The 27,723-nt window shown below is 35.4% G+C and overlaps 1 protein-coding gene across 6 annotated transcripts in view; it reads right to left on the reverse strand.

Moving 5' to 3' along the window:
• CNOT4 (CCR4-NOT transcription complex subunit 4) overlaps window positions 1-27,723 on the reverse strand; it is a 143,431-nt gene that overhangs the window by 14,031 nt on the left and 101,677 nt on the right. For 4 of the 6 annotated variants that reach the window (XM_025854731.2, XM_025854730.2, XM_025854733.2 and 1 more), the window contains exons 8-10: window positions 23,690-23,747; window positions 20,443-20,692; window positions 18,679-19,176 (exon numbers count right to left, since the gene is read on the reverse strand). In XM_025854731.2, the coding sequence (XP_025710516.1) occupies window positions 18,679-19,176; window positions 20,443-20,692; window positions 23,690-23,747 (806 nt within the window). Of the gene's footprint in view, window positions 1-13,035; window positions 13,714-18,678; window positions 19,177-20,442; window positions 20,693-23,689; window positions 23,748-27,723 lie in introns of those variants that run through there. The other 2 variants (XM_025854736.2, XM_025854735.2) reach the window with 1 other exon arrangement.

The following is a 27,723-nucleotide window of genomic DNA, read 5'->3' on the forward strand; positions in this document are numbered from 1 at the left end:
AACATCACTCATCATCAGGGAAATGCAAATCAAAGCCACAATCAGATACCACCTCACACCTGTCAGAATGGCTAAAATCAAAAACACAAGAAACAACAGGTGTTGGCGAGGAGGTGGAGAAAAAGGAAACTTCTTGCACTGCTGGGGGAATGCAAACTGGTACAGCCAGTGTGGAAAACAGTATCAAGATTCCTCAAAAAGTTAAAAATAGAACTAGCAATAGCACTGCTGGGTTTACCCAAAGTTACAAAAACACCAATTCAAAGGGATACACGCACCCCTATGTTTAGAGCAGCTATTACCTACAGTAGCCAAGATACGGAAGCAGACCAAGTGTACATTGATTGATGAATGGATAAAGATGTGGTATATACAATAGAATATTACACAGTCATAAAAAAGAATGAAATCCTGCCATTTGCAAAGACATGGATGAAGCTAGAGTATTATGCTAAGTGAAATAAGTCAAAGACAAATACCATACGATTTCACTCATCTGTGGAATTTAAGAAACAAAACAAATGAGCAAAGGGAAAAAGAGAGAGAGAGAGAGACAAACCAAGAAACAGACTCTTAACTATGGGGAACAAACTGATGGTTACCAGAAGGGAGATGGGCAGGGGAGATGGGTTGAATGGGTGATGGGGACCAAGAAGTGCACTTGTGATGAGCACAGGGTCATGTATGGAAGTGTTCAATCACTGTATTGAACACCTGAAATGAATATTACACTGTATGTTAACTGGAATTTAAATAAAATTTAAAAACCAAGTAAGTTTCTGTGATACTGCTTCCCTTATCTTTGACTCCATACTTTTTATCAAGCTCAGCAAAACCCACAAAGTTAATTTAAATATGCAAATGGAAGCCAATTCTAGAGATGACAGAATCAGTAATTAAAATTACGGCTATTTAATTAAAAATCATTGAATTCTTCACATAAATGTTAATGCTACCAATATCTATCTCTTTAAAATCTCGTAGTTCTTTCATAAGACAAACTTGTAAGATGGTGATACACAAACGGTATACTCTAACCTCATCAAATCGAAGCACAAAATTTAAGAGGTATACACATTCAGATTTTTAAAAATGTATTAGGAAAGTACAGTATGAAAGAGATCTAACTAACCAGTCATATGTATGAAAAAAGGGTCTAGTGGTTTTACTCAATAGCTTATATCTAATATGACAAATGGGTAATGGAATGTCTAAAATGGTAACATTAAGACTGTAAATAGATGTGCAATGTTTACATTAGCAATTGTAGGACAATGGGCAAACTGCAAGGGAAACCACTCTGAGTCTGTTTCCTCACTTATGAAATGGGGGTAATACCTATGCCCATAGGACATTTTTAAAAAAGGACTCTGTAAACTGTAGAGGAATATACAAATATATAGAATAAGAACAGTTTTAATGAAAAAATAGATCTATTATCTGAACACATCAGGATTATTAAAGTGTGAGCTTTGTATTTTAAGAAAAACATTTATTGTCCAATCAAAATAAATGCAGAGGAGAACTAGACTACAGAGAGAACTAGAATCCATGCTAAGTGTAAAATGGCTGGAAGGCCTAAAAATGCTTCATCTACCTCTAGAAGTTACCAGACAAGTGGTAACCGCCTTCACATATTTGACAAGAAGTATAAATGGGAAATAGATTTTGGTTTCACCAAAAAAAAAATTCTTTAAGAATTATTAGTTGCCTTTAAAAGACTTTCTGAATTGTGTATATGTGCCTGTTTTAGGGGACAATGTACACACATTCACACACACATATGTATATTCATTTATGTATTTACGTATTTATTTATGGGTATCACAAATGAGAAACTGGAAGAAAAAAGTGTTATTAGGTGACATTCTTTTTTTTTTTTAAAGATTTATTTATTTGAGAGAGAGAATGAGAGAGAGAGAGCACATGAGAGGAGGGAGGGTCAGAGGGAGAAGCAGACTCCCCGCTGAGCAGGGGGCCCAATGCGGGACTTGATCCTGGAACTCCAGGATCATGACCTGAGCCGAAGGCAGTCACTTAACCGACTGAGCCACCCAGGCGCCCTAGGTGACATTCTAAAAACTGTGAGAGTGCTTTGTGGGGATGGTGTTGAAGAAATAAGTAAACAGCAAGAGCCGAGATTTCCAGAGTTCAGAGACAAAGAAGACAGAAGAAAAGGTTTGATCATGGAGTGGAATCGACAATGAATGCCACAGTACAACCAAGACGTAAGTTATAACTCATGTGCAAACGAATCTGAGTAAACGCTTCCAAAGTCTAGATGTAACACAAAGCACACCAGGTTCTGCAGGCCTCCAGAAGTATTCAGACACCAATATCACTCTCTCAACCATTAGCTTTCACTCAACATTTTCTGAATGTCTACTCTGTATCTTCTTTCCTAAAAGTGATGCTGTTCTGCTTGTTGTTTTTTCTTTAGTGGTTCACTACAGGCTGGCCATTGTGAACAAAGTCAGTGATAGCTTTTGATTGTTCAGCACCGATAAAACGCTTTTATGGTGGTATACGTTCCTCTTTGGGCTTGTTTTCATAACCAAAGTATTTTGCTACCTGTGCAGCAAATCCCCACATGGTTATGTGTCTACTGAAATACCTAAGATTTCTGATGTTCATAATTTTCCAGATTAAAAGATTTCCAAATTTTCTAAGTTATTAAAAAACACCAAACCCAGTTTTGTACTCCCTTTAATTACACAGCTTACTTTTATTTTGACAGTGAAGATCAGTCTCATCTTTTCCTGAAAGATGGCTCCTATCTTATCTTATGGATTTAAATCAAAGTCAGAAAAATTCCCAAAAAAGACTAAAATTATCCATGTTCTGAAACACGATTTTAATTGACAAATTCTTCATAACCCAGCTCTGAGCTTCATTCTTAGAAAGTATCATTTCAGACTTTAAAACAGTAATTTGCTTTATTTCTTAATTTCAGAAAAAAATTCAGGAAATGAAATAGCTTTCTCATTATTTCATACTAAAAACTAAATCAAACAGATATGGGTATAGTCATGGTGATGTATATGGTAGTAAACATTTCCAACCCAACAGACCAAGCAAGCACACAACTTTAAGAGTTCTTCCTCATTGTACTAGTTACAAACCAAGAGATATTTGTTAACGTTTGGGATTCTTTTACAAATAAATGTTTGATTTTTCAAAACAAGCATGTATATTGTGAAATTTAGCTATTTTAGCTATATGAAATGTCTGATTAAAAAAAGACTATTTTCCTGTTTCTTCCTCTATACTATTTATTCACAACTAGGGGAAATAAAAAACTTTTGTGCTTCCATTTCTCAAGTGATGTCTCAATTTAAAAAGAATTAGTCCTAGTAAGAATGCATCCTTTGCAGACCTACAAAAGATAATACTCCTGTGGAAATTGGCATTTCAAAAAAACCCTGATGAATTCAAAGGCTTAAATGCTCACCACCAGTCCACTAAGGGGCCTTAGTTTAAAAATCATTTAAAATATACATTTATTTAAGTGTTCATCCTTAGCTATGATTTATGATAGTTGGATCTGAAAAAGATTGCCAAAGATAGTCTTGACAGAACCAATTCTTAATCAATGTTGAGCCCTACTGTGAAGGAAGCAGGAAGGAAAGAAGGGAAAGAAGACCAAATGAATATATTCTCAAACTCAAATCAGAAATTCTTATTTCACCATATCCTGGACCTTTATACTGAACTAGAACTATCATTTCAGTGAAAAAAAAAATTAATTCTATTAAAAATTACACATATTTGTAAAACACTGAATTTTAGTCATATTGTCTGGAAGTATTAAATGATTTTTAAAAGAGCTAAATAACTCAGAAGTTGGGGAAAGTGGATAATACCGGTCTTACAATGTCAAAAATCTTTATCAATTCAACATTTAACAGTTGCAGTGACTGTTAATCTACTCCAAAACTCAGACTATGCTTACTGTTTAAATGTGCTGTTTTAAGAGAGAAAGAAAAAAAAAAAAAGATCACTTAAAACTAAATGCCAGTTTGGAAATAAGCTGAAAGATGGTAGACTGGTTCCTGGGGCAGTAACTGGGAGATAAATGATCATAGAGACCCGAATAAGCACTCAGCAGCCTGAGAGGGAGAGCTTTCTCCTGTGAAAAGGGAAAATTCGGGCCTGTCGGGGATGTTGTAGGGTAATCATATAGGGAGTGCACATTAAGATCTAGTAGAGCATTCCCCCTCTAATTGTGAAAAGTTATACAGGGAAAGATGATTTTCTTCTTTATCCAAAGAAAGGAAAAAACCAAATAGAGAAGTGAACACAAGGTGTTAATATAAGACTCATGGTGGTCAAGAATTAAAACCTGAAAGTGTGTTATAAAACAGAGGTTGCAGGGATGTATGTATGTATTTGGAAATTATGAGATCTTTGCTTATTTTACTAATCGGCTTCATTCCAATCAAGTATCACTTAAAAAATAGGTGAGGTCTTGGAAGTTTACACGTAACAGCACTGACTGTGCCAAAACTCAAGATATGTTATATCTATCTGGGTCTGGGGAAAGCCACAGTTACTTTAATTAATGAACAGTTTAGAAGTAAAAAGAAACATATCTAAGAGCAAATCTTACCCTAAATTGGGGGTTGGGGGGGATGCCCATTAGGGCATATATATCATTAATCCATATTTATAAGTTTTAATTAAAACTCATTTTTTAACATAAGTGGAACAATGGTATGTAACCCAACCTTCTGCTTAAAGCCAATGACATACTTCCTACTTTGGCTGATGAATTCATAACCCTGGGCCTCCTTTACCTTTAGCTGGATACTCAATTTATAGATGTAATACAGGAAAAAATAAACAGCTTCAGGGTATCGGTCTTCTTACAAATGCCAACATAGAAAATGACAACACTTAAAAAACAACCCAGTAATGTTCCAGATCACTATATTCTGCTCCGTAGACACATGATTTCAGTATGCAAGACTGATAACAGAGTGTAAATGTTAGCACAGTCCTTGGGATAAGATCTCACCATATAAGGAAACAGCACTAGGCTACAAAAGTTGATTGCAGTCAGCTTTCCTGCATTTCTTCTTGGAGATGGTGATGGTATTATCATCTTTAAATCCTTGTGGAGCTTTCCCTCTGTTTCATTATGCTGAAAACAACAACCTCCTTGATTGAAACATTATCAGCAGATATGCTATTGTTTTACATGGTGTAGCATATAGCAGTTCTTCAAGATGAGTCTGAGATGACAGCTTTAGTGTGAGTGTAGTACATCTTGGTGCCATTACTATAAGTTTTTTTTTTTTCATTCTGTAATATTAGAGATGTCACCAGTCTAGTGATCATGCATGCTGCTCCTTAAATGCTCTTTGGTACTGCAGAAAAATCCTGGGTAAATTTAATTCCACCTCTGTTTTAATCTTTACTTTAGTTCTGACATTGGTAATTAGTTTAAGTCTACATTACGAGTACCTGCTAGGTTACACCCCCCTCCACCCGTCACTAATGTTACTCCAAGACCACTGGGTCACATTTAAAACCAGTTTCCACAACTTACAGGATCTGTGATAACAGTCGTCAGTAGATGGACACTTTGAAAGCCTTCATTATTTGCACTGACATTCACAGTTGAAAGCCCTTGACTTGCAAGAACTACTATAATAATCAAACCGTAAGACACAGCAAAGTTTACAGAAGAGATATATTCTGAATCTTGAAGTTTTCTTCTCCTTGAGTTACATGTTTGAAGGCAAATTCAGATGGTGAGGGCTAAGAGAACTTTAAATTGTTGTTAGAATGTGATTTTGGGCAAATCACAATCCTTCTGAGCCTTGTTTATTATTAGCATTATTATTACTTGGTCTTTAAAAGGCAGATTGTTAAAGAGTACGTCCAGATTTCAAAGCTCTGAAATTTATTCTAATAGAAGTTTTCTTATTATCCTTAGGCCTGTCCAAACATGGGACAGGTATGCTTACTAGTGAGACTGAAATCTGATGAGAAAAAGCTATGAAAATATTTGTTCAGATAAAATATGGCCAGGGGTGAGAAACGCATCAGTATTATAGCCTTGCTGCGTTTAAATAGGGTCTTTATTTCTTTAAAAAAAATTTTAGAAAGACTATAAATGCATCATTTATCCTGAACATATGAATTAAGCAGAACATAACAGGAATAAATACATGAAACGTCGCAGAAAAATGGCCAGAGGCTTTTTCCTCTGCTACATTCACTAAGTGGAGAATTTTAAATGAAAATTATTAAGTATAAACAACACACGTGCACACACACACATTCACCCTCACACCCATAGAGAGCGCTACGCTTATAGTATACCTCTGCTAAGCAAACCTTTTCTTACATGATGCTAATCAAATGTCACAAATAAAGATTATTATTGCTATTTCAAAACTACTCACATGGTTGTTTCAAACATTTTTACCTACTCAGGAATACATGTATCCTAAAGCTTTATTACCTATAGCTCCTTGCCTTCCTCCCTTTTATAAAGGGCGGTATATAAAAGTTGCCTCACCCACAATCTTAAGTATTGTTGTGAAGAAGTATGGGATATTCAAAGGTTTAATATTTGCCTTTCAGCCTACAGGGTAAAACACTGAGTCCAGGTGCACACAGCCCAACAAAGAATAAGCCAAAATTCTCACAGATGGAGTGGGTTATTTATTTTGCTCTTGTAACAGTGAGATAATTAAAGAAGAGTACTAGACCACTGGATTGTACACTTTAGTTATTTGTATGTTGTGTGAATTTCACTTCTATTTAACAAAAAAAGGTACTGGGTGCTTTAGAAGCTTTATACATTTTATGGAGGTGGGGGAAGCTTTTGTAGTGTTGCTTTGTAATAGAGCACAATAGCGGGTCTGAGTACCAAACAGGAGCTGAACAACAAAACTGTTGTAAGCACGGTACCTTTCTGGGTCAGTTGAGAGCTTCCAGGAACCCTTAGAAGAATCGCACATGTGAAGTGGACTAAGAACAAAGTAAAGTCAATAGCTGCCATAGGAAGCATGGTCTGAAGGAACCTGGAGAGAACGGATTGGTTCTTTCAGTACAACTTCCATCTGAAATGGAACTTCTAGGTACTTCAGTTCAATTCTCAAGCAGCTTAGATTGCTTAGGCTTTCCTTCAGTTCTAGGTACCTAACAGGTATAAACCAGATTTTTGTGTAACTCAAACCCAGAGTAGACTCTCTGAGATGTTACAGAACAGAATAGATTCTCTTAATGAATCTTGAATTCTCAAGAGTGATTCTTTGGAAAAAGGTCCTGACTAAGGAAGCTGGTATTAAAGGCTGGTACCCCCAGCAATATATGGTTGGTAAGAGTAATACTCATGGCAGCAAATCACAGGGCAGAAAGGAGATTGAAGGAGCAGTGGCCTCTTGATCCATCAGCATGGTTTCACAAACAGTATTCTTGAGCAATGACTTGTACTTTGAAGTATTATCGCTTTTAAATGTCATAGTTGATATATCAGCTGAGATATATGGATCAAGTCCAGTGAGTTAAAAAAATACGTTAATGTCAGTAAATTAAAAATGCTTCCAAACTAAGTATATTTGCTATTAACTGAATAAAGAAAAAAATGTAGATCTCCATTTCACTTTATCTTCAGCAACTTTCCCTAGAGGTCACATCTAAGTATATAAAATATAAGAATAGATTAGTTCAATGACTTGTAGGTTTATATGTATCTATTCTCTTTAGGGACAAACTGTCAAAATATTTTTATAACCTGTTGTAATAAAATTCTGACTTTCTCTCTCTCCTACTCTTCACCAATCTACTACTTTTAATTCCAATGTGCTATATAAATAAAGCACAATGACCCAGTACAACTAAGTAAGAGGAGTTGGTTCTTTTCAATTTGTATGTGTGCTTGGGAGAAACTAGCTCATATTTGGGCTCTTCAACTACCAGACCTACCGCCTCTAAACCTTCCACATCATAAATAACATGTTCACCATCCCTTACACTCACTGGGCTTACCTACACCTGTCCAGTTTCATCCCTGGTTCTTCCCAAGCCTTCCCCTGCATTGTGCTTCCTATGCTGAGGAAGGAACGTTTATCCCACGGGGGCAGTTTTCCTTTGGGTCATCAACTTAAAAAACCTGACCCAGGATTCCCCAAGCAGTATCATGCTTTCTACAATCCTCTTTCCTGCAGTCTGCTTTCTCACTCTCAAGAAATGGCTGGAAGGTAAGTGAGTAGAGTTTATGAAAGCTAACTGCCTTTCCAACCCCCAGCTCTGATGTTACACATTTATATACCATCCTTTCTCTGGTTCTCACTCAACATTCAGCACTGAACCGTCATCATGCTGACCACAGTACCCTAATCTGTCATTCCCTTAACAACACTATACCTGTTCTTTGACCTCACCAAAACCTAAAGTCACTGAACTCCCTTTAACACACACTATTGGTTCTTTTCTGCCTTGGTGGACTCTTCTTGACCACAAGATTAGGTATTTCAATGTTGTCTTCTTGAATATCTTTGTATCCTTTTCTTTTTCCCCTTCTAACCAAACCCTCAATATTTGCTTTGTCTATCCTTGATGCTTTGTGCAGAACCAGAGAAACACATACAAAACCATACATATTTGGATTCTGAAATTTTTTAATTTGATCTTTATCTTTACCCAGCAATTCTTGAATTTCTGATGTACTTCTAGGCTTATTCTCACAGGTTTATTTAATCGCCTTTCTTTACTGAGTCCCAACTCCACTCTTCACCCCCATTCTCACACAATATGCATTCAATAATAACTGATTAAGAGTCCCTTCCTGTGTTCTCATTTTCTCTAATCTCACCTTCTCTTTCCTAGATTTTCTGGTTGTCCTTACAAAGAACAATGCCCTCTTCTCAAAGATAAGTCCATAACCTCATCTCAGGAGCTTATCTCCTCCCAGCACTAGAGAAATCTGCTACCCTACTGGATTAGTCTGCCCTCTCTTTAGCACTGTCCATGTCTTCTTCTCAAATAGCTCTATATGTTCTGCTTTTAAATATTTAAATATCCACCTTACCTTAAAGCAATGCATTCTAAGATCTACCACCCTTCTGGTAAGCATCTTGTCTTTCTCTTACCCTTAAGTGCCAAATGTCTTAAGTAAGTAATCAATGGTTGCTGCATCCATATCCTTGACTTTTCCTCTGAATCCTAGGAATCTGATTTCCATCTGTACCTTTATGAAAGTTACATTTTTAAAGTTCACCAGACACCTAGGCCTTTTCTTAGATCTCATGTTTTCTGGCTTCTAATTCATTAACTTCTCCATTCCTACTATTACTGTTCTAATCCAGGCCATCTTATTTGTACCGCCCAGCAATATACATACCGAAAACCGTTTCCTAAGTGGTCCTAATTTCAAGCAAACACATCACCAAATTAATCTTTTTAAAATGCTACAGTCAAGTTACATCTTCAGCAAAGAACCTAGAGTTCTCTATCACTGACCACATCCATTATCAAGACTAAACTATCCTTCCCAGTTTTTAAGGCTTTTGCACACTAATTCCACCTTTCTGTATGACCTGTATACTCCACCTTTCTGTATGACCTATATACCTCAAACGAGTCCATCTTCTTACTGTCCTTCTCTCCTAATCACTAGAGACCACTGCAATCTCTGTGTCTGGTTCTTTGTTCAGTCTGTTCCCTTTATTGTATTTCCCCCTTATATCATTTAAATTTCAGCCATCCTTCCAAAAAAGCCCCAGACTTTATGAAGCCTCTCCCTGAACCAGCTTACATTAGTTTTTTAATTCCCATTTTCACTTTTTTATCAGCATAGTGTTTGATTAGTTTGCTAAACATTTCATGTGTAAATACCTGCATATATTACTGCCATTTACTTGGCACAAGGAGACAATACAGTAGGTACTCATTCAGATAAAAAAGGCTGAGAGGAGAAAGATATAGCACTAAGGGCAGAAAGACTAGCTTGACACTGGATAACTAACTTTGGTCCATATTTTACAGAAAAAAACATATATATCATTGTTTTGGGTTATCACCTCTTTATAAGATAATCTTTTAAAAATGTTATTGTGTTTTTAATTGCATGATATCCATCTCTTAAAACCAATTAAGCAAATTTGGGAAAACTTCAAGATCAAATAAACAAAAATCTAAAACCTTATAACTCAACAGGATAAAACATCCCCCAGTTTTTAATGTATGCACAAATAACACAATGGTCGTCATTTTGTAAGATTTCTATGCACCTGCAATTCATTCCTTTTTCTTGGCTTTCTGAAGCAATGCCTCTGTGGGAGTAGCTCCCTTATGGACCTGTGTTACAGCAGAAGCTCTGGCAATCCTGAAGGTGCTTGGAACACCGTACAACTAGGAACAATGTCAGTAAAAAATGTGCACAGACACAATGCATTCGAGTGTTTTCTTTGAAAGAACACATATATAGAAAGCTCTATTTAACACCCAGAACACTAAGAGAGACAGCATACACACACAACTAAGATACTGAAGTCAGAATCGTGAATGTATGTCTTCCCTATTAAGATTTTTTTTCACTCCCTCCAAATTATCATGTATTTTAAAATTTGGGGTATTAATATTTAATGCCCTATGTTAGTGCTACTGTCAGAGCAATGAATAATAAAATGAGTCTAGACCACTGTGGAGGTACTTGTTAAAATATATTAAGAGCTGACCCTACAGAAACAATCTGAAATAAAACTGTCATTAGACTGTTATCCTTGATGATGGGATCTATGCTTTATTCAACCCTCAAGACCTAACTAAAGGTCACTATACAGAATAGGCATTCAAACATTTGACTAATATTTTGTTGTAATAAGCGGAGAGTATACAAAAGCACCACCGGGAAAAACAAAATGTGACAGAACGAAAAGGAAAATATTATTAACCAGAAAATATTCTCTAATGGAATCTTTAAGAAAATAAAAAGAGGCACTTGACATTCATCATGACTTAAATCATTCACTCCAGGTCTCTATTTCCTACAGTGGCACTAAAGCCATTTCAGGGTAGCAGTTCTTAACTTCTCTTCCGGGGGTGGGAGGTGGAGTGGGGTGTCACCAAGCCCTTTATAAATTTAGTAACTATTGATTTTCTCCCCAGAAAAAAGCAGACAGCTATACATACCTACAAACGCGTAACTTCGCTAGTACACCCAAAGGGTTCTGAACTCTGGCATTTACAATTAGGATGTAAAAGCATAAAAAGCTTCCCTTGTGCATGACACATTCATCATGCAGGAATTTAACAAAAACTAATCTGAAGCTTTGTAGAATTTTTCATTCTTTACCATCATTAGGCTTCATCAATTTACTTGCTATGTGAAGCGGTATTTTATGTGTTGTGTAATTTCTTCTATGCTAATATAATGAATTACCACTATGATTTCAAGACCTCACTTTAAAAAAAAAAACCACACTATATGAAATATTAGGTAAGCAAAATGGTGAGGCTTATTATTCTAGGCTCGAAATTATGAAGTTAAAGGATAATCTTTAGCTTTTCAATGTGAAAATAATTCAGTTGAAGCCTAAGTGCCCAAGACACATTTTCCTGATGTATGGTGTGTGTCAAAAGTGTGAAGGATGGAGAAGCAGGCAGGGAGAGAATTTTGGATTCTAGCAAGTCTAGACAAACTATCTGACGGTTTTTTTGGCCTTGGCTAGGAAGGACAAAGGAGAGAGAAAGCAACCACAGGAAAGAAGCCTTGTATAACAGGTGTATCTCTCTCTCTCAACACAGAGAAGTAAAGTAAATGGGAGGAACCATTTGTCTTGGAAAAAAGATCCAGGTGATGAAAGGCTTACACTGATGGCTGGAGAAAGCTACATACTAGTAAGCTTCATTATGGGAAGCCCAAAGCCTAGGAACCTTAGCACCACAGGAGACATTAAGTGGATGTCTTTGCCTCTTAAAGCAAAAATGAAACCATAATTAACCTATGACAAAAGGTTTTCGTCTAATAAGTCTATAGTATTTTACTTGTATTTTCTCAATTTCTTGTAATGCTGCCCTACAGTCACTTTTGAATAGAAATTAGAGATTGTCACTTACGCAGAATCTTACAAAAATAATTTAAATGGCTAGTTAGGTGTTCCTACACACCTCAGTTAACCAAATCAAAGGGTATCTAAGAACAGATTTTAGTTTACCCACTATACCTGAGGACAAAGCCATTTCATTTGCTGTATTATAGCTAATAGAAAATAACCAGACTTCATATAGAGAGGTAACCTCGAAAACTCCAACATGATATTAAGTAACACAAATAACGTGTTTTTAAATAATAATTATTATTTTAAAATCCTTAGGCTTTCTTTCTTGGTAGTCACATTACTCTTTTAATAGTTTTAACAAATAAAGGCATATCTTTTATCACAATTGTTTCTTGAAAACGTAAAGAGGAGAGCTGACTTTCCCCGTTCTTCCCAGATGCTTAATTTAGGCAGAATATGGTCATGTTTTCTGAATCAGCTTTTGTCCACTGCTCGGAATTGAATTCAGTTTATTTGCTTTCATTATCAGCTTTAAAACTATTTCAAAAAATTGTGTATTATCCAAAAACATCACTTCACATTATGTCCTAACAAAGTACTTCACTATCCTCTGTGATCAAAATTATCTACGACATCTTACATGGCCTAATTTTAGAGGATCCCCAATCTCTTCTCCTCCACCTTAGTCTCATTCTGGCCAGGTACTTGTAATATAGCTTTATTATCACATTTCATTATTAAACAACGAAGTTTCCAAACAGATATCTCACAGAACTACCGTTTGTTCAATAAAAATGTTACACTACTATGGTTGCTTCTCACATACAATGTTTACCCCATATTCAAGTTTCTGATAAATCAACTGTAAGTTGAAATTCTGTTTCTGAGGCATTTCCTGGTATACTAGGCAGTGCATTAGAAAAGAGATATTGCATTTAGTCTATAATAATTAACCTTCTATATATAATTAACAACCATTCAAAAAGAAAGTGCAAATGTGCAAATGAGAGACAACAAAAACAGTTTCTAAACATGTAATGCATTAATATAGGCTATAAATCCATACAACTAAAAATAATTGCTGACAACATCCTTCTGAGCATTAAACAACACCACCAATTTTGTTTTATATGTTTTCTTTCTTCTCAAGTATTCAAAGAAATGCAATAGACATTATCTTAATTTTCAATTTTTTCACGAGTATATTAGGATATTACCATTTTTTTTCACAAATCAGAAAACAAGGAACTACCATTATCTTTGCATAATTTCAATTATAGAGCCAAAACAAGAACAATTCTAGCTAATCTCATCTGGGATCTTAATTAGTACTACAAGTTTATTTGTGTGAGTTAAAAATAGTATCACTCATGAGAAACAATGCCAAAATTATTATGCTAATAAATCGTGTTAAAGGCCTAATGAAGAAATACTTTAGCAACTATGAGGTAACACACTAGTTGTAGGCATGAGGAACGTTTATATTGGCTCTTTTGGGTGTATACATTAAATGCAAAATCAGAAAGGAATCATGCAAAAATCCGGTTGCCCATGCAAGCACCCCAGAGTCTAATCCTCTCCTCTCAGTTCTGTTGTCAGGCCACAGTAGTGTGGAGACTTGTAGGCTGCTGTCCTTGTTGTAATGAATGGGAAGAGGCTGACAGTGGCATGGTCGAAACCTTCACCTCTTCTTCCCCTGTGGAAAAGTCAGTCATGGTCTAGTTATGGGTGACTAGATTTGTTAACAGTCCCTTTAAAAATGATTTCAATATTTGGAATACTGATACATATATAAAATACATGCTTAATGGCTGGAATCCGGGTGTGAAACAAGACATGAATTTTAAAATATAAACTTATCAAGTACCTAGAAAGTAGTTACACTATAAACACACCCTTCAATTTAATACTATGTCAGATATAAGAACAAATTTAATAGATTTAGGATTATAAATAGACAAAAGGAAAAAAAAAAAGACCAGGAAAGCCATTCTTTTCCAAGCCAATTGGACCCCTTTTAAATTCAGATACTCCTCCTAACAGTATTTTGTGAAAAAAATTGAAAGTAAGTTCACAGATGTGAAAACATGTTTTCAAAAGGAAAAATGACAAATCCATGTTTTAGAGGTAGAAATTATGTTTATAAAAAATAAAAAGATATAAATATTAATTCAGCAAATTACCATACAGCATCTGAAAATTCACTGTGTACTTCTGAAGGAATTAGAAAAGAATAAAATGCTAACAATACAACGATCCAATTGACTGAAAGCGAGATGACTACTTCTAGGTCAGAGAACTATACACAAAATGAGATCAGTTCTCCTAATTATAATTGATAATTACTGGACTGAAAGTGACTTGTTTCACACATGACTCAAAATCCAATCAAGTCACTGTTAAAATAGCTAATTCAGTAATAAAATTTAAAGAAAAATGTCCTCTCACGAGTAAAATTTGAATAAACAAAAACATGAAAAAAATCCAATCCTAAACAGTTTCAAGTATTTTTCTAAGTATATCTTAAAACAACAATGCTTACAGACTGAGACTATTTTTTGTTTTCCAAACAATTTTTAGCATTATGGAATAAAAACATCTTGGCAGAGAGTTCTTTGAAAAACAAATCTGCAAAATTACATTTGGAAGTACTTAACTGACAGATTTAACTGACAACATGAAGAAAGGCTTCTCAGCCTTTAGAACAGGTTATTTCATAATTTTTCAGTAAATTGGCCAAGATTCTATAAACTCCAAGTACACAGCAAGGAGGCTGTGTAGAGGAAATCTTAGACTAGAGTTCTTGGTGAGAACATGGTACTAATAAGGACTACACAAGAGATTAAATTTTATCAAGTTGATAAACTTCATTCTATTTTGTAGCTATAGGCCATATCCCTGAGCTGGGCCAATTGTCTCATGAATAGATACTGTTGATAAAAAGGGACCTGCAAGTGTGTGAGAGCAACAATCAATTACTATGGGAAGAAAGCCAAGTTAAAGCACATGCCAGTGATCTTCATTTGTGAAGGTGAACATCAATGTTGTAGTGGAAAAACATTTCAGTTTGAATGTGGGATCTGGGTACTTGTCCTAATTCTACTACTAATTGAATGTTTGACCTTTAACAAATTATTTAACCTTTCTGGAACACAGCTTTGCTTTTTCTAAAAGAAGGAGTTGAACAAGGTAAGTCACTTTTTAGGAAAAGTCACTTCTTAAACAAAAGCACATGGTTCCAATAGCAAAAGAGATCTGAATGGACTGACTATAACTGTCCACTAATCAAAGTTTTTCCCCAAGAATATTTATTCCCAAAGTCCTTCTAGACTTAGCAAACTGGATGTGCAGCCAAGAAAATGCTGCTAAAAAGATTTTACCTAGTTAAGAAAACAATGAATTTTAAACAACAACAAAAAAAAGTTTTCATGTAGGCATAAGAAATAGAAGCTGCATTTCTGTCAAACCTCTGGCAACTGCCCTTCCCATGATAGGTTTCAGATATATCAATTTTTAATAATTTAACTGAAACAAACCAAAACTAAAAATTTAAATACAAATATATAATAAATATAGACATGGTATCTGTAGGATACATAGGTGACTGACACCTGAGTATTTGCTCCTAAAGGTCAGGGACCCTGTTTTGCTCTACATATCTAAAGAATATATAAATATATGTGTCTTTTCCAGTGTTGAATATTGTCTAAGCATATCTTAAAGTGGCAGGTATCATAGAAACAGTAGGTACTCTCCATTATGAAGACTTCACCAACAGCTACCCTGGTAAGATACCATGATATTCACTGCAGGATACAAAGCTGAACCTATTTCAATAGTTCAACTCAAGTACAACTGATTTACAACTAGGGGTGGGGGAGGCAGATACTGCCTAGGTATTAAATTGCTTCAAATTAGACACAGTTAAAATGTACATCGTTTTCCAGAATTCCACTTCCTGTCATTTCTAATTGTTACTGAAAATCCTACATGATCTGGCTACAATTATATAACTATTCTGTTTTGAGGTTTAGCACATTCATCTTCCTGAGATATTTGCCAAATATTTATAGGACATGAGAGTATTCTGTGTAACTCTTAATAACAATTTTAAATATTTTTTTCATTAAAACTAAAGTTTCTCTTGTCATCAGAGACTTAAAAATAATTTAATAATAAGCTTAATCATAAGTCACCATTTAAATACCAAACAAGTATGCATAGTCAAAAACTGAAAATCTGAAATAACAAACTCTCCCAACCTCCCACAAAATACAATGATTCAGAACTTACAAGTTGGTGACTTCATTCTTAGAATTTCTGGGAAAAAAAAGTATTTTATGCTCTATGTTTGAGTATATGTTAAAAAGAAAACCCACAAAGATAAGACCATAATTTAATGCCACATTTTTTTTCAGAAAGTATCTAGTTTAGATGAAGATTTCAAATGACTAACATGAGGACAACTACACTCACAAATCAGTAATTATTCATTACCACTGTGGCATTTTCACAATATATACTGGTTTGAAATATTTGGGTTAAAATTATTTTTTTTGTGCTAATGGACAATATGGTAACTGTGAAATCAGAAGAACAGATAACTTACTGAACATAGTCATGTAATAAGTCAAATAAAAGCATAAAATGAAGACAGCTAAGAACTGGAGTCCCACAAAGGCACCCTTCTTCCTGTCATATCAACTCCACACTGTGTTGCCTCCCTGTCAGAGCTCCCCATGTTCTTGTCCATTCTATTTATACAATACATAAGCACCTCCCATTGCTGAAGGCAGTTCTATTGCCTCTTAATGAAATGACATACTAATTCCTGCCTCCACGCCTTTATTCAGGAGTTCCCATCAGTATAAAAGGTCTTTCTCTTTTCCCCACTAACCCAAATCCAAGATACCATAGTACAGATCAATTCCTACTTCTTCAGTGAAGCCTCCCCAACAATTATAGGCTCAAATGAGATCTCTCAGATTCCAGTTATCATATAGTTACCACTCTCATACATAGTATTAAATTTATTTCTTCAACTACACTGCAAAATACCTGGAAATAATATCCATATTTTAGAGTTCTTTTACATTACCCACATGGCCTAGTTCATTATTGGGCAAACAGGAACCCAAATATTCACTATAACTGGTTTAATATTTTACTTTTAAATGTTTAGGATATTTAGGGGAACTTAACTTTAACTCTTAATGTTATAATCAGTTATAAGATACACTACTAGTCATTAAAATGCCACATTTCTAAATGATTAAAGCAAAACAAAACAAAATTACACTCTAATATGCTGTCTTGAATGGAAGAAAAAAAAGCAGTATCAGGAACTGAGTACTTAACTGTTTCACAAGTGAATATCACGTAGAAGGAGAAGATTGAAAAATGTCACTCTGAATTACCTACTAACTACCATAATCAAATGAACAAATATCATGAGTCCCACTGATATACAAACCAATACACTGGTGTATCATGCTTATGTAAATTAACTTCACTGTATCAACTGTTAAATTCATTATATCAAAAGTCACAAACCATATTCTCTTAACCCATCTACTTTTCTTGAAAATGAAATGGCCAAAGAGCCAAAGAACTCTGATGGATCTCTTCAAATTCACCTATCAACCTTGCTAAAAACAAGAGAACAAACGACTTGCTAGTTAACAGCACATTATTACAATAAGACTATGCCATGCCATATCTTAAAGGCCATGACAAGGGATAACAATAAATTTTAGGAATTATGTAACACAGTGAGGGACTATTCTATACTACTTGAGAGAATCAGGAGAGAAACAAACTCTCTCTTTTACCAGTCATCTCTAAAGCCCAACTTAAGTAAATTTAAAAAAAAAACTATTAATAAGAAGGATTCCTTTAGATATAGAAGTCACTTGATCTAATAAATGTTACATGGGACCTTAAAACCCCAAAATTCTGAAACCTTCAAGGGCAGCAGTACAAAACCAGAAGTATTCTGGTATCACTTATGAGGAACCTAGTATTTTCTCCAGAAATAAAAACATGACAGACCAAAAGGGAAAGTATCTCTCCTTGAACAACTGCTTTTTCACAGAAAGTATACACATGTCTGTGAAACATTAATAATCAGAGTTCTCAAATATTAAGTACTTTATTAACATAGAGCACAGTTTGTGTGTGTGTTTGCGCGTGTGTATCAGTCAAAATAAGTAATTGCCAAAAGTAGTTAGAGTGGCTTCATCCCTCATGCTCTCACTAATTACCATTTCAAAAAAATTTTTTGAATAAGTTTATTTTTAGAATGTATAATCGGAATTTGTACCATAATGTTGGATTTTCCGGCACCATAATTTCAGAGCACATTTTTTTCTTTTTCTTTGTGCATTTATATTCCATACGAAAGTTTGGTAACTACCCTGTTAAATAAAATGCTTCCAAGTTATAACTAGGTATAATACTCCACCATCCTTATAAAGCTCAATATTACAAGGCATCCATCCAATTAAAAATTTTTAAATTATGATAAGGACTTTTTTTTCCCCATAGAAATTTCCAAGAATAATAAGTGTTCTCTGTTATTCAAAAATTCCCCACCCTACCCACCCAACAACCTGAAGGCATGAGTTATTCACAAATTCTCAAAGGCTATAAATGAACCTACCTGCTATAGGGATCCCTCCCAGACCTGTGTTGTGCTGTGGCGGGAGATTCAAGTCCAAGAAATTACTATTTGAGGTGGGGTTTGCTGTGTGGTTCAAGTGCATGATGCTATTGCGTGGAAAGGCCATCCAAGGATAGCGGGCTGCCTGGCCTGGAAAACTGAATGAATTATAAACTGCTCGGTGCTGCTGAAATTGAGGGAACCTCTGTGGCAAGACTGAAAAGGTGCTATTGAGAGAGTTGGCATTTGTCGGTGCAGCAGGATGCAGGAATCCAGAGCCCGGACCTTTGGCCGTTGTAGTGTGTGAAGAGGAGTTCTGAAGAGATGTGGGCGAAAGGGAAGGCTGGTCTTGGACTGACAGTTCCTTTTCAATCAGGTCTGCTAAGGCTTTTCGAGTGACATCAAAGGGATCAAAACCCAAATCGTCCTCTGGTTGTTTAGAAGAACCAAAGCCAAATGCTGCTTGCCAGTCTGTAGAGGATGATACTGGGATTGTTTCTGTTGGGAAGACAATTAGTAATAAATTTAAAATACATAGCTCACTCATGTATTTAATGAGTATCCACACTAGTGAAAGTTAAACACATCATATTATAAGATAAAGGCAAATATATCCAAAATCTGTATTATTTCTTAGCACATTAAGATTATAATATTATAAAACGTCTCATATACTTCTAGCAATGATTTCATCTTAAGTTACCAACTTCAAAAACTGAATGATATAGACTGATTTTGTTAATCAAAGAAAATAAAGTACTTGAAACCCAAATTACACCTTTAGCTATTCATAACCAAAACCTGGAGAAAGTCATTTCAATGAAATAAGGTAATAAATATGATGTAACAGAATTCAATTAGTAAAGTTTATTTTTTTTAATTTTTATTTTATTATGTTATGTTAATCACCATACATTACATCATTAGTTTTTGATGTAGTGTTCCATGATTGTTTGCATATAACACCCAGTGCTCCATTCAATACGTGCCCTCTTTAATACCCATCACCAGGCTAACCCGTCCCCCCACCCCCCTCCCCTCTAGAACCCTCAGTTTGTTTCTCAGAGTCCATCGTCTCTCATGGTTCGTCTCCCCCTCCGATTTCCCCCCTTCACTTTTCCCTTCCTACTATCTTCTTTGTTTTTTAACATATATTATTTGTTTCAGAGGTTTATTTTTTAAAATATATTTATCAAAGACAAAGTGTAAGTAATTTTGAATATATGCTTTATATAATCTAGGAAAAAATAATGTAACAATCAAAAAATATCTACTTAAACTTTATGTATTTTTTAAAACTGTCTGCTTCGATAATAGGTACTATATTTTCAATGTTAATTTTATGCCATCCTTCACATTAATAAGAAAACATAAAATGAATAAAAATGAAAATGGCTCAAAATGCCAAAATATAACTTTCAATATTAACTAACATACCTCTTCATCAGCTGGAGAAAAAAAAATCTTAAATTTAACTATATAAACACAAATATGATTAAAAATGTAAGCCCTTAAAAATTCTTAGAGGAATAAGCATTTTATTATCAGAAAAATGATCTAACCCTTGATTTCTGGAGAAATCTGTTAACACATTAAGTCCTAAGTCATACAGCTACTTATCTAACCATCCCACTCCATGCCCTTTAAATGTTTACAACTTTATGAAAAAGGGAGTGGGGGTGCTTAAAGGGGTAAAAACACATTAAGCAAGGTCTCATTTCAGCCTGAGTAAAATTATTAACATGCAGTAGTATTGTTGTATACCTGATGTGAAGAGACTCTGTGGCTCTGGTGCTGTAGGCCAGTCACTGGATGTCTGTGGGGAGCTGGGGAAAGGAGGAAGCCCACTTGGGATCGGGTTGGGATGGCGAAAGTTATCTGAGAACAACGACTGTGACTCAGTTACTGCCCCTTCAAAAGGAGACCGTGCACTGTGATTGGATGAACTGATGGGGATGACTGGATTGGATTTTGATAAACCAGGTGGTGGTGAAGGCGTATCACTGTTAGATATCTAAATAAAATAAGAAAAGAATAATCAATAGAAGTTTATACACTTTAATAAGCCACCATCAGAAAGGCTTGCAACAAAAGGCATTAGAACAGTGGTCTTCAAACTGGGGTGCTTAAAGACTCCTTTATGAGAACATGAATTTTTTAAAAATCCATCAATTACATATGTATTCTTTTCTAAAACTGATTCCTTCTTGAAAAGACTAAGCCAGTCTCCTCTCCTTTCAGAACCTATCTTCTCTCACTTTACAAACTATTGCTCACTCTTTGGGATCTAACTATAGTAATTTGACCAAGAGTGAAAACTTTATGAGAGCAACAAAAATATTATTAGAATATTCAGACTGGGGGCGCCTGGGTGGCTCAGTCAGCTAAGCGGCTGCCTTTGGCTCAGGTCATGATCTCAGGGTCCTGAGATCGAGCCCCGAGTCGGGCTCCCTGCTCAGTGGGGAGTCTGCTTCTCCCTCTCCCTCTGCTGCTTCTCTTCTTATGCTCTCTCACTCACATTCTCTCTCCAGTAAATAAATAAAATCTTAAAAAAAAAATATTCAGGTTGGTGATGAGAGTGACTAATGACTAGATTGTTTTGCAAACTAGATGATTCCCAATACTTAAGTTTTTTTTTTTTTTATATTTTATTTATTTATTTGTCAGGGGGAGAGAGAGAGAGCACAAGCAGGGGAAACAGCAGGCAGAGGGAGAACCAGGCTCCCCACCGAGCAGGGAGCCTGACTCTGGGCTCGATCCCAGGACTCCGGGATTATGACCTAAGCCAAAGGCAGACACTCAACCGACTGAGCCATCCAGGCCCCAATACTTAAGTTTTAAACAAAATGGAAAGAAGATTTAATCACGTTATTTCTAAACACATCATTAAAAATAATTTTTGTAATAAATCTTTATATTATTCTTAGGTATTTAACTTAGAAGGAGTTCAAAAATTTGATACTGAGACAATACTCTTTCTTCCATCCTCAGCACTGACATTTACAAAAATGAAAACATGACTAACATTGCTGTTGAAACTTGTCTCCTTGTACCAACAGGTAATATTCATCCATGGATACATGAAAGCCAATTTTATTTATTTATTTATATATTTTTAAAGATTTTATTTATTTATTTGAGAGAGCACACACGCTTGTGCACAAGTAGAATGGGGCAGAGGGAGAGGGAGAAGCAGACTTCCTGCTGAGCAGGGACCCTAACGCAGGCCTTGATCCCAGGACTCTGGGATCATGACCTGAGCTGAAGGCAGATGCTTAACCAACTGAGCCACCTAGGTGCCCCATGAAAACCAATTTTAAAATAGCCCTGTCAATATTTCATTAAGAAATAAATTTCTAATATAATTTTAGAGTTTGTGTTTAATAATTTTTATCAAAAATCTGTATTTATATAAGTTGCTTTGATCAAATCAAAACTATGAGTAAAAATTCAGAAGAAAGAAAGTTGGGGGACACCTGGGTGGGGCAGTCAGTTAAGCTCTGACCCTTGGTTTGGGCTCAGGTCATGATCTCAGGGTCCTGAGACTGAGCCCCACAATGGGCTCTGCACTCAGGGGGAGTCTGCTTAAGTTTCTCTCTCTCTCAAGTAAGTAAATAAATCTTTACAAAATTTTTAAAAAGAAAGAAAACTGGCATTTAAAGCCTTGTGTCAGAAAAAAAATAGTTTCCAATTGAAAATTTGTATCTATTTTAGAGAGAGGTATATGCCTGTCAAGAATAAACTATATTGTATTAAGATAAAATTCTGTAATAGCAGAAGTAGAAGAATGAGTTCAAGAAGAACACAGAATGATATAAAATTTGATGTTTACGGGCGCCTGGGTGGCTCAGTTGGTTAAGCGACTGCCTTCGGCTCAGGTCATGATCCTGGAGTCCCGGGATCGAGTCCCACATCAGGCTCCCTGCTCGGCGGGGAGTCTGCTTCTCCCTCGGACCCTCCCCCCTCTCATGTGCTCTCTCTCTCTCTCATTCTTTCTCTCAAATAAATAAAATCTTTAAAAAAAAAAAAAAAAAAATTTGATGTTTACAAAAAAGTGTGTATTTTTTAAAAATGAATGACAGAGCAACAAAATATTGTAATATTTGAATCTCTTAGATATTTATTAAAAAGCAATGTAGTGCTTTTATTTAAAAATACCAATATTAACAATATCCTGAAAATTATATCCTTTACAATGATTCTTAAGTTAACATGAAAAAAATCTTTAATGTTAACCTAAGACATACAAAGGATATACTGATTTTCAAATTCTTTTATGGAACCTGTGAGTAAAAATTCTGGAAAAGCAGTCTTTTTTAGATCTCTAAGTTTCTCACAAACATTGTGGGGAACTGGCCATTCTTTATGGAACAGATTAGACTATATTTTTCTGTACCAATATAAGAAGGTGTACAGAAAATTACGCAGTGAAAAACGAGCACCTAGACAAGATGATACAAAGCAGTATAGAAAGATCAGAACCTCACTCAGTATCAATGCGGATACAACTTTGAACTATTTGGTTTATTATTTCAAAGCCCACAGTCGTTTGGGGGAAAGGGAAAACTGCTGGGGGCAAGGACACTGTGAGAAACAGAAAATTAAAGTTGACAACAAGCAACGAGGGGAGCACATAGCAGAGAAACAACTCTTAAAATCAAGAATGAAGAAGGCATGCTAGTCTGAGACCATTTTGAAGTAGGGTCAAAAAGACCAATAGCATCAGCAGATTCTTAGGACACTAATATATTGCCACACAGTACAATATAACATGTGGTCATAAGGATAATTCTGAGTCATCAAGAAAGGGTTAAAATTATACTCTAATACAGAATATTCTGTGGAAGAAAGGAAGACTAATTGTAATAGATCTTTAAAAGATATCCACCAACAGTATTTTTAAATTGTTTCCGTATTTAAAGTATCTTCTACTACCCAGAAAATTCACTTGGATAGAATGCCATTTCAGGGAATGGAAGATAAATGAAGCGATACAGAATCAAAATCTTACCTGCTGGGAATTATCACCATTCCCTATACTGAGAGAATCTGAAGGTTTGTCAATGGGGCTGTAAAAAGAAAAAACACATCAAGTAAAATCAGAGTAAAGTCATTCTCACACAATAAAAACAAACTCCCCAAAAGCCAGAAAAATAGACATTTTATTATCTTAACATTTGTTGGTACACTATGATATAAAGATATCAACTGAGATGTTGAGGATACAAAGAAATATAAGATCAAATCCCTACCCTTGAGCAACTTAAGTTCTAATGAGATTCTCCAAAAACAGTGGGTGAAACAATAACTTATGAAAAAAAGAAGGTACTGCTTAATAGGAGTACTATTGTAGTAGGTCAAAAATTTAATCCATTATTCAGTTTTGTGCACACAATAAACACATTCCTCATTAAAATTCTTGACATAACACTCACCTATTTTTCCAGGTGTTTAACAGAGGGCATAAAAGTCACTCAAATGTTCTCTACAGGTTTTTAAGAGCAATACGTTTCCTTTACTACTTCAATAGCCTACTTACAACCCTAGACAAGGCATATGTGTGTGTATAAATGCACACACACAAAACAGAAACTTTTGTGTAAACTATTTACTATTAAACAAAGACATAAAACTTGATTTCCATATAGGGAAAATGCAGTACAACAGTAAAGTAACAAAGAATTGCTGACTTAAAAACAAAACAAAATCTTTACAAGCATTACAACCGTGACCTAGTGAGGCATTTCCATAACTAACTGTATTTAACCTAGCACATGAATAAAAGATAAGTATCAGTACCCAAATACTAATATGATATAGTATTACAGCAAAACAAATTAAGATTCTAAATTTCGCAAAATTATTTTATTGGCTATAAATATATACAAAGTTACCCTGACAGCCAGACAACTTTACTGGTACCACATTTAATTGCTCTAGAAAAATTTAACAAGGGCTAGGACCGAATCAGAATACCCAGTGTATCTTCTGCATAAACATCACCAGATGCTTGTGACTCTTGAAAAATAGGTCTGGAATTCACTAAACAGCACCTTTAGTGATTATTTTCACAAAATAGCAATAAGTCAATTCATTTTATGGTCAAATGGGTATTACAAATAATTTTAAGATATAGCTTTGAGCCCACTAAGTTTGGAGACATTTGGGGAAATGAGATAGGTAAACCCGAACAAACATCAACCATTTAGCCAGTTACTAAATGAATTAAACCATAAATATCATAGGTCTTTAAAAGAAAGAGAAGCCACCATAAGTGGGGCAATTAAGAAATATTTCCTAGGGGAGTTCAAATTTATGTAGGTCCTTAAAAAGATTTACACATTAGGAGAGGAAAGGGAAAAAGGAGGAAAGAACATTAAAGGTAGGAATAGCAAGTGTATCATGCATCAAAAGGTCCTAGATGGGTTTGGGAAAAAGTTAAGTAATTAGTTAAGTACTTAGTTTAGCTAACACAGAGGATGATTTTGACAACAGTGGGAGATATGGACAAATGGTAGACACCAGAGGCCAAGAGAAATTGTTGAGCACAGAAATGATATAAACAAAGCAGTATTAGAAAGATTAATTTGGTGGTGGCGTGAAGAACAGACTGGAACATAGGACAGATGATATGAGAAGAACTTGTAATATTTTCTAAAAAATTTTTTCATTGTGGTAAAGCAGATTTCATATAAAATCTACTGGCTTAACTATTTATAAGTGTACAATTCAGTGGTATTAAATACATTCCACCTTGTTGTACAACCATCACCACCATCTATCCCCATCTCTTTTCATCTTATAAAACTGAAATTCTATACCACTAAACTCCCCATTTTCTCCTCCCTCCCAGTCATTATAATTTTGACTACATACCTCACATAAGCGGAATCATAGAGTATTTCTTTTCTTTTCTTTTTAAAGCAGAATAATATTAACTTTGTATTTATACCACATTTTGTTTGTCCATGCATCTGGCCATGGACACTTGGACTGCTTCCATGTTTAAACTACTGTGCACTAAGACGTAAGTGCACACATATCGCCTCAAGGTCCTGCTTTCAATTCTTTTTGCTGTATACCCAGAAGTGGAATTGATGGATCATATGGTAATTCTATTTTTAATTTTTGAGGAACTACCATACTGTTTTCCTCAGTGGCTGTACCATTTTTTATGCCCACCCATACAGCATAAGGGTTCCAATTTTCCCACATCCCTTCCAACTCTGTTTTCTGTTTTACTGTTTTATTTTTTCCTCTCTTTTTTTAATGTTTCAAGTTTTTATTTACATTCTAGTTAAGTACTTAGTTAATACATAGTGTAATGTTAGTTTCAGGAGAATTTAGTGATTCTGTTTTCTTTTTTGATAGTAGCCACACGAATGCATGTAAGGAGGTATCTCACTGTAGTTCTGATTTGCATTTCCCTAATGATGAGTGATGTTCAGCATCTTTTCATGTGCTCAGTAACCATCTATCCTCTTTGCAGAAATGTCTATTCAAGTCCTTTGCCTATTTTTGAATTAGGGTATTGATTTTGTTGTTGAGTTTTAGGAGTTCTCTATATTAGTATGGTTATTAATCCTTTCTCAGATACATGATTTGCAAGTATTTTCTCCCATTCTGTGGGTTGCCTTTTTACTATAGACAGTGTCTTCTGAGTCACAAAATTTTAAAATTTCCATTAAGCTCAATCTATTTTTTCTTTTGTAACCTGTGTCTTTGGTGTCCTATCCAAGAAATCATTGCCAAATCCAATGTTGTAAAGCTTTAGTCATGTGTTTTCTTTTAATGGTTTTGTTGTGTGAAAGAACTTCAATCTAAAACAGAGCCGGAGAATACAAGATGGAGAATCTCACATATGTGCCCCCAGGATGGTAAACCTAAGGACTAAAAGACTGAGTCCTCTGAAATGTCCGATTTACAGAAAGTGGATAGTGTTGAAATTTTCTTGGGTGGGAGGATGATCAGAGGTTGTCCTATGTTGACCTTGGAAAGTTCTGCCAGAGGCATGAATGGAACATGGCTCAAATTGGATTGATCTCACATAATGGGATGACTTGAGCTTTGTTTGTGTGACAGGGAGGATTTCGTTTGCTCGGGAAAATTTTCAAGGCTGGTTTCCTGTTTTTGATTTTAGCGGACTCTAACTGAACTCTCCCCTCTTTCCATTCCCTGCCCATAAATACAACCTACCAAAAATCTTCAATGGACCCACCTGTAGCATGCTACAGTTTGCTTGTTCCAAACTGCAGTTCCTCTGCTATTCCTGAATAAACTTAACTCCTTGAGCTTAAGTTTCTCGCTTTATTTATAGTCAATAATTATTTTAGGTCTTACATTTAGGTCATTGATCCATTTTGAATTTTTGAATATGGTGTTTAATGAGGATCCAACTTCATTCTTTCACATGTAGATATCCAGTTTTCCCAGCACCATTTGTTGAAAAGACTTTTCTTTCCCCCACAGGGGAAAGGATCTTGGTACCCTTGTTAAAAACCATTTAACCGTCTATGTGATGGTTTATTTCTGCGTTCTCTTTTCTATCCTCCTGGGCTATATATCTGTCTTCATGCCCATCCCATGCTGTTTACATTACTGCAGATTTGCAGTTATGTTTTGAGATTAGGAACTGTGGGCCTCCAGTTCTGTTTTTTCAAGATTATTTTGGCTGTTTGGGGTCCTTTGAGATTCTGTATGAATTTTAGGAGGGGTTTTTCTATCTGCAAAAAAACACAACCAAACAAACAAAAACCATCACTGGGGCACCAGGATAGCGTAACTGGTTAAGTGGCCGACTCTTGGTTTCAGCTCAGGTCGTAACCTCAGGCTGAGACCAAGTCCCATGTTCGGCTCCGTGTTCAGCACGGAGTCTGCTTGAGATCCTCTCCTTCTACCCCTTCTGCTTGTTCTCCCTCTCCCTAAAATAAGTAAATCTTTAAAAAAAAAAAATCACAGGGATTTTGATATGCAATGTACTGAATGTGTAGATAGCTTTGGGTAAAAGCAACATTTTAATAATATTGTCTTCCAATCCATGAACGT

The sequence above is a fragment of the Callorhinus ursinus genome, unplaced genomic scaffold, assembly GCF_003265705.2.
Source record: "Callorhinus ursinus isolate GAN/ISIS: 27379988/994484 unplaced genomic scaffold, GSC_fseal_2.0 scaffold12, whole genome shotgun sequence".
Taxonomy (NCBI): domain Eukaryota; kingdom Metazoa; phylum Chordata; class Mammalia; order Carnivora; family Otariidae; genus Callorhinus; species Callorhinus ursinus.